The sequence below is a fragment of the Acanthisitta chloris genome, unplaced genomic scaffold, assembly GCF_000695815.1.
Source record: "Acanthisitta chloris isolate BGI_N310 unplaced genomic scaffold, ASM69581v1 scaffold12934, whole genome shotgun sequence".
Taxonomy (NCBI): Eukaryota; Metazoa; Chordata; class Aves; order Passeriformes; family Acanthisittidae; genus Acanthisitta; species Acanthisitta chloris.
Genome location: NW_008671055.1, coordinates 301 through 8,772, shown reverse-complemented (window position 1 = coordinate 8,772; position 8,472 = coordinate 301). Strand labels below are relative to the sequence as shown.

General features: G+C 39.4%; 1 protein-coding gene across 1 annotated transcript in view; it reads right to left on the bottom strand.

The window, feature by feature from the left end:
- The window catches only part of ITFG1 (integrin alpha FG-GAP repeat containing 1), a gene marked incomplete at its 5' end in the record, with an annotated part of 63,601 nt that extends 57,936 nt beyond the window's left edge, over window positions 1-5,665 (bottom strand). Inside the window, 4 exons of the mRNA XM_009073953.1 lie at window positions 2,421-2,495; window positions 3,090-3,147; window positions 4,033-4,178; window positions 5,593-5,665. Coding sequence (XP_009072201.1) covers window positions 2,421-2,495; window positions 3,090-3,147; window positions 4,033-4,178; window positions 5,593-5,665 — 352 coding nt within the window. The remainder of the gene's footprint in view (window positions 1-2,420; window positions 2,496-3,089; window positions 3,148-4,032; window positions 4,179-5,592) is intronic.
- Window positions 5,666-8,472: the final 2,807 nt, after the last annotated feature.

Below are 8,472 nucleotides of genomic sequence, written 5' to 3'. Positions count from 1 at the left end.
ACCATGAGCACAGGTGACCACGTGCTGTCAGAGCAGCTCGTGGCTGCTGCAGGGAAATGCACTTTATTTCAGGTCACTTCAAAATCAACACAGGAATTCAACTCTCACATTAGGACCAACTAGAGGCTAATTACATAATTTCCCCAAGCAGGTGATGCTTTTATTTATTTATAAATATACATGACTGCTGGTTTCTGCTCTAAAAAAGACTGAGCGTCCAGCAAACCTCTCTATTAGCAGTGATTTGAAACACAACAAATCTTTCCAAAGCCACAGTGGTTGAATCATCAGGTATGTTGTTTTCAGAACTCTCAGCTAACACACTCAGAACAACCTCATAGGCACTACACAACAGCAGGACAGTGACATCTCTCCTCTCAGGAATTACTCAGTGTATTCTGGTGACATTACATACATATTAGTCAAATCCTCATCTTCCCTGACTCATGTGTAACCTTCTGATTACTTCCCAGAGATCATAACTAAGTCTTAGAAACATTAAAATGCACCACTTATTCTTAAAGAAAGAATTAAACATTTTCTCTAGGTTTTACTATGCATTCAGTTTTGAAGACAAACAAGGAAGTTTCTTCTAGATCTCTAGAAGAAATTTTAAAACATTTTAGATTAAAAGTAGAAAAATGCTTTTCTAAGCAGATGACAAAGCTGTTTTCCATGTACAAGACATGGCTCTGCTGTAGCACTCAGTCACCTACACCACTGTGATGTTTAATTTTATTTGTATCCTAATGCTGCTGAAAGGATTCCTTCAGCAAAATGAAATCTTTCCTATGTCTTCAAAAGCTCATAGAATTTTTCAGTATATAGTCATGGCCAGGTATTCAGAAACACCCTCATTATCCTGAAATCTCTCTTTCATAAGCCACCAATTGAAATCAAAGCACGGTGATAAAATGCCAGTTGGGATTAATGACCAAAAACATATTGCCAACGAGGGTATAAATTTCCATTTCTGAATCATCTCCAAGGGAAGGCAAATAGCCAGTTAGGAACAACAGGTATAGACGTGTCAAGCTCAGTGAGGGGGTGGAGTGGGGAAAGCCTTATTTAACCACTTTCTGAGGGACATGGGGACGCAGGGTGGAAAGCTGATATGCTGTTGCCATAGAGACAGAGTAATCGTCTCACTGATTTCTCCAGTGGTAACAGAACACTAGTGAAACAATAGCTCAAGAAAGCCACATAGAAATGCAAAGATTTCCTTGAAAATAAACTGCAGGACTGATTGCATGCAAATCTAAAAGCAGCTGTGACCCCAACACCTGATTTCTGCTCAGCACACAAGAGCTGCAGGTTTCTATGTTAATATGGTACTAAATAACAAGTCTATCAAGTCTCTCTTAAAAAGCTGCAAAATAGCAAGTTAGAGGATGCAAATTTCTTCAAACAACTGATTTGAAGGTCCAATCCTCCTCGAACAAAACACAAACCCAGTTCCTAATTTTTCCAGTTATTCATTGGAAGTTATTCATTATCAGGCAAAAGAAAATAGTTCCAAAAGAAAATGTAAACAGACTGGTGTCTTCAGTTTGACATTTATAATCCAACTTGCATCCTAAAAATAATTTGTTACGTTTTGAGTGCATTCTTACACAAACAGAGAAAAACCTCCTTCTCAAGCAGAGTTCTAAGTCAAGTATTCTTCCTTTGAGGCTTCTTTCTTTCTCAAAGAATGCCCAAACCCCAAACACTACCCACAAACTTGGACATACAGAAGCCAAAGACTGAATGTATCCTAAATGCAGCTTGGCAAATGTCACAGCAGAGATGCACAGGCCTGTATTTTCAGCTGTTTAAAATAAAATACAGGCCATCTTGCTCAATAATGAAACTCTCACACCAATCTGTGTCCTTGAATTCACAACCCTAACAGGTGTCAAAAGCCAAAGCTCTCCTTTTCTCTAACAGATCACAACCTTCAACAGCAGCATCAGGAGAACTGCACTGAATGGGAACTGTCCTTCTTTAAGGTGCAATAGTGTTTTCAACAGTTTACAGCTTATTTCAAAAGACAGATTTAAAGTTCTTTGTCATCCTGCCCAATGTCAGAGACATTGCTACTTTTTCATTTTTTTAGTTAGAGACTTGTTCTGCTGAGCCAGTCGGGATCTACTCTGTTGTTGTGCTTGATTTCAGTATTCATACCCAAATTACTTAAACTAAATAATCCTTTGCATAGTCCTTACTAACCATTTAAACATGCCATGATCATTTTTATCCCAGTAAGATCAGATGCAGACTGTCACTGAATATTTGAAGATACACATGGAAATGAAAGAAGTTTCATGTGTGCACAGTTCAAGTTAAACATGAGTCTTACACCTGTTTAATAAGAACAGAAGTGGATGCACAATAGCCAAGTTATCCAAACCCATGCCAAGAACCAATCCCTGACTTACCCTCCTATCAGGACCTGAGGCTTGCTTGAATCAGTCGTGACACCAAAGACATCAGGAATCAAGTCTCCATTAAAGCTGAAAATGCAAAACAATTTCAGTACCAACTCAGTCACTACAGGAGCTCAAATTAACTGCTCTTAAATTAACTTGGCTTTGGTTAGCATCTTCCCACCAAGCCACAAACAACCCTCAGCCGTGCAGTCCTTCCTGAATTGTGGCTCTTGCCTGAGCTGCTGGGAGCAGTAAGCTTTTCAGCACTTCACACTATGCCAGGCTTTTAGCTTTCCAGCTACACTGCCCCCCACTTTTACTCAGCATTTCACACGGAGAAAGGACACTGTGAAAGGGATATTTGCTCAGTATGATAAGGCAGTAAGGTTTTTGCTTTACAAATTCACCAAACAACAAATAGCTCTTTTTTCTGCCTAAGTCAGAGCATTGAAATTACAAAAATTAAAAGCTCGTGCAGTTCCTATTGCCAGAATGATATAATGTACAAGATTTGTAAAGATGACTGTTACAGTTCATCATCTTTTGTTAGATCAGCTGACATTACACAAACCTCCCTGTTCTTAAAATATAAAGAGCATGTGGTTCCAATTTTAGCATTAAAATGTATTCAAGTCACCACTATAAAAGTGGTTTCCTAAAAAAGTAGGTCATACTTACTCCATTACTAGAGGCTCATCATGAAAAGTCTTATTTAGCGTAGTTTTACGGTTAAGATCTGAAAACAGAAAATGTTAACTTGATTCAGTTATCAATATATTATGACATTTGCATTTTCAACTAAGACATTATTCTTCCATTAATTCGCAGCCATCAATTTTATGATTAAAAAGTAAATGAGGCACCACTGAGCACAAACAACTAAATGGCTTCCTGAAATTATGCAGGAAAGCTGAGTTACAGATAAAATGCTGAAGCTTCTTCTCTCTCCACTAAACTCTTCAACATTCTAAGCAGACCCCAAAACCCTCTCCTAGCAGAGTCAACAGAACACAGAGACTTCAAGAGCTCACACAGTCCATGACTCTCCCCAAAGACAGAATCAACTATACCTCAAACACCGCTAAAAGACTCTTGAAAACTTGATTCTAAAGCTCTTGAAAACTTCCAGCAGCAGATAGTCTAGAAACCTCTCTTCCCAAACCTGCTTTAGTGTGTCACTAGCCTTAAAGAATTTGGTTTAAGAGAAATAAGTGTTCCATTACTGCTGGTAGGTTATGCTATTTTGGAAGGTCACGCACCAAAGTTTACACCAGATTTTCTGTGAATTTAAAATTGAAGATAAACCTTTTGAGATGATCTCTGTGAAGCTGACACAATGGAGAAGCTGTGAGAAGCAGCTCTTCAGTTCATAGGTTACTGCCAAACCAGAACATTGTTTGGTCCTGTCTGTTGCAGGATACAGCACAAGCATTTTAGCTTTGTTCTCTTCCATTAATACAGTCTAATAGCAAGATAATACATGGGTGTGAAGCTGAATAGTTGCTCAACCCTATTTTTGCTGTAAAAACAATCACTCCCCTGTAAAATGAGTTGTAACTTGCTGGCAATACTTGGAATTATTAAGAAATCTAACAATGAATAAGCAGTTTCAGCAACTCACCTAACGTCTGGTTGTGTCCCCAGAAAATAAACACTGAAAGTTCATCTCTGCCATGACTTTGTGCCTGGGTAGTCAGGAGGACATCCATTTGGGAATCACCATCATAATCTCCAGGAACTACACTGGTTATGGTAACGCCCAGAGACCTGGAATTTTTTTTTTAAAAAAAAAGAACCCAACATGCAAATAATTGTAAAACTGTGTGCATGGAAGTTCAAAGTCCTTGTGTGTCCAAAAGTTTGCCCAGTTATTGTTAGTTGGTCCAATGTAATGTTATCCTTAACAACCTGGCTTATTGTATAGTCTTTATCTATTGCAAAGTATCTTTAGATCAGGCATTTGTCAGGCTGCCTTTGTCCAAGGATGAGGACATGTTTAATTCTAGACTTCAGCTACTGGACATTCCTCAGCCACATCCTGTCTGTTACTGCTAGCCAGACCTCATTAAACCCCTCCATTTCTTGTAGAGCCTCAAAACTGTGTTTCAGTGAGCAGGATCTCTGGTTGCAATCCAAGAGCAGTTCCATAAAGCAACAGGAGCAGTGTAAACAGTAGGACTCAGACACATAGACCTTTTAAAAGACAATGTCATTTCCTCCTATCTCTGCCACATCCTACCACTCCTCCCTGCTTTGTTTGTTCTTCCTACATTTTTCCATTTGCTTACCCACTCAGAGACTGCTCTACACAGGAACATGGATCACTCTGCTAAGGATTAAAAGCAGATTATTTCTAATGCACTAGATCAATTAGTTCCTTCCAAGACAGGAGGGAATAAGGAAAAATATAAATATGTAAAACTACAGCAGGTGAAGCTGAGCTGCAACAGCAATTTAGCTTCCAATAAACATAACACTAGTCATAAGCATTATTCAGAAGCAATAACCATAATAGTATTCCAGGATGTGTTAAAACTATACACATATATACATAAACAGATTGTTTTACACTTATTAGAACCTGATGCTTTTTTAAAGGGCACATTTAAACTTTAGAAAGGGACAGATCTCTACACAAATACCAGGACACCTTTCTCCATCTCTCTCTTAAAGCAGGTGATATTGGCTGGATTCCATTTGTCACTGCAGCAACTAGACCAGTTCCCCTGAAAACATGTCTTGGGACTGAGACTAAAATTACCTGCCACAAAGACTTCACCTATGATATGGAATGATAGTTTCCTTTACTAGGAAATCAAATCCTGAAAATCCAAAGCAGCTGCAAAAATATTTCAAGGTATGAGTATTGAAAATACTAATTCGAAGACAAAAAAAACAAAGCATGAAAACTCCACAGGGGGATAGGAAGTCACACCTGTTAGTTAACAACAGGAATGACAAAACTCATCTCCACAAATTCTGACATCTGACCAACAAAACCCAAAGAAACCAAAACAAAAATCAGGAAATGAACCAGAAAACTGCCAGACCACTGGAGCTCTAAGGGCAACTTGAACGAGCTAAACAAATAGCAGCACAGACAACTCTAGCCACGTTCCCACTGACTGCAGAGATGCACTTCCAAGAAAACCAGCCACTTCCACTGGATATCCACACTTACCTCATTGGCAACTTTACACGGGGCTTAAAGTAGGGCTCCTTTTGGTCAGCCAGAAAGATAACCAACTCATTTCCTGCGAAAGCAATAAGAGCATGAATAACAGAGGAAGATTGCAAATGGTTTACATACAAACCCAACATTTAAACATGCCACACATAGCCATTCCTCACGGCAGCAAACCCTTTCCCAGACCACTACTTCCTCCTCATCCAACAGGAAGCAAAAGGAGAACTTCTTCAACACAATCTACAAGGCTAATTGCAGCTTGAAGGAATGCTCATATCAAGAATCTCTTTGGGTTTAGTGTTAGAGCTTTCTGTTATTGCTATCACATACCTTAAAATAAAACCTTCTGTAATGAGCTAAGAAACATTAAATGTGGAAAAGATATAGGCACAGATAATTAAAGCTTAAAAGCTAACTCAAATTAATTCTGTTAACACTGTCTGGCATAGCAGACACTGCTTTCCCAAGTCAGCTACCAACAGCACTAAGTGAAACTCAAAAGTTCCTTGGCTCCCTGCAGCATTTCCCCACTTAGAGGCAATGATACAAGCAAGTATCATTTCATTATTTCAGAAAGATCTAAATAAAACCCATATTTTATGTTGCAGAAATAACTGAAATGCAGGGAAGAAAGAAAAGAATTTTAACTTGAACACTGAAATGAATTTTTCAGTCAGTAAATCACAATACAAACACACTTCAGCAAGTAAAACAACAGCTCACAGGAAAACAACTGTATTTTTTATCTCTTTTCTTCAGTCTCCAATAACCTCCCCTGTAGCATCCCAACCTGCCAGAACTGGGTTACCTATAAAAAAATAGTTCTATGGCTCCAAACTTGAGCTACCAGAGTGTTTGTCAAGAGTCTCACCCTGTGGCAAAGCTCACAGCTGTAAAACAGCAGAACACAAGCTTCATTGCAATGAAAAAAAGGTAACTGCCACTAAACCTATTTACAAAGGAGGATATGCCAACAAATGAGTAAATGAAAACAAACCCTTTGACAAAGGCTAGGGGAGAGCAGCACAGTCCCATCTGGCAAAGCTAATGGTGCCTGAGCTGAGCTGCACGTTGGTGGATGAGTGAGTGTTGGCACAGCCAAGGTGCAGAATCCTGCTGAGCTCTGGGGAATAACCTGTGGGCAGACTGCTAAAACCTGTCATTCCCATTTCACACTGCAGACTCTCACCTGCCTTTTTAGCTTCTATTTGGTGAAGTAATGATGATGAAGAAGCAAATGTGTTTTTACACGTAGCAGGTTCCAAGTCAGTTATACCATGGAGATATGAGATTTTATGGTCACTAAAAACAGATTAATGAAAATTTCAGCTCAGTGCTCACCAACAGCCAAAACAAAACAACTACTGGAAATTATGAGATGAAAAGAGTATCACTATGCCACTACATCAATCCACAGTGCACACTTTCAGATGCTGTTTATAGTTCTGTGTTCTCTGAGATGAGAGGACAAGAAAGGAAAAAAGTGCATTGGAAGGTGTGAAAGACAAGAACAGAATCCATCCAAACAACTGCTGCTTAGATTAGAGGTCTCCAGGCTGAACATGTGTGTGAGAGCACCACAGAAGCTTTCAAAATTCCCCAGTGAAATGCAGGTGGGCAGGGAATGATCCCTCACTGCCCTGTACTACGAGAAGAGGCATCAAACCTAACTAGGTGTCAGCTGAACAAGGAAACAGCAGGAGCTTCCCCACTTCTCCCTGTTCTGTGCATAGACTCACACAACAGGTAAGTGTATGCACTATCCCACTTATCTGCACCTTTTTAGTTATAAAAAGTGACTGAACCCAGGGTTCACTGGTAATTTTGAACTGGTCTCACAAGAAGATAGTTCTGGATCTAGATTACTTCTCCTGCTCAGAGTTTACCCTCTTGCACAGCTGTGAGTACAACCTGATGCTCTTTCAGCTGTGTGAGCATATGGAACATTACTCTCATTCAACTGAAGCAAGGCAGGAGCAGAATAGCAACATAAATTCAGCCAAGGCCCAAGACCTCATCCCCATTTCCTTGTTAAGGGTCAGGATTGTTAGGACAGAGTCCTGTGTTATCCCCAATGCCCTTTTCCTCACACTATTTAGAACTGGCTACTGCTTATTCTGACACTTAGAACTAATCTACTGCTATTTACAACTGGCTAATACTATTTGTTTGGAAGGTATTCTGTCAATTTTTCAAGGTACTTTTTGGCAAGACTTAAATTATGAAAATTAATGTTTTCAAGGAGGTTATTTCAGGCTGATTTTACAGTAAGCATCACAGAGGAAGGTGATTTAGCAGGTGCTGCTGTGCAGACACAAAGAAACCATGAATCTCGTTCCTAAAACTCAGCTATTCTCATGCTTATCTGCATCTCTCTGAAAGATAAAGAAGTAAAAATTAAATCTCCTATCTAGGCCATTCATTTTCAATCTAAGTGCTCAGTGAATATTTCCAGCAGATGAGCCAGTGGAGCATTCTGAAGGAGCAATGCATCTCAATAACTCAGCTAGATGGGAAAGTCACTCATGCTTTACCAATGCTACTTAGAGAGATGTTTCTGAGATGGGAGGAATAAAAAAGGTGAATCTAAGAATAAATCTATTATCTTAACACATAGCTTTATGTGAGTAAAATAATCCAAGAATAACATCTGCAAGTAATACTGACACTGCAAACTAGCTTTGACCTGGGGCCCCTCCACACACACCTGAAGCCTGAACAGAAACTCACGGTGGGTGACAAACATGTGAAACAAACTCCTCTACCCTCCCACTTCAATATATTAGTCATGACAGGACAATCTGCAGTTTATCCTCCTCACATACGTGGAATGTTCATCTGTTTCCCAAAACACTGCGAAAGCAGCAACAAACC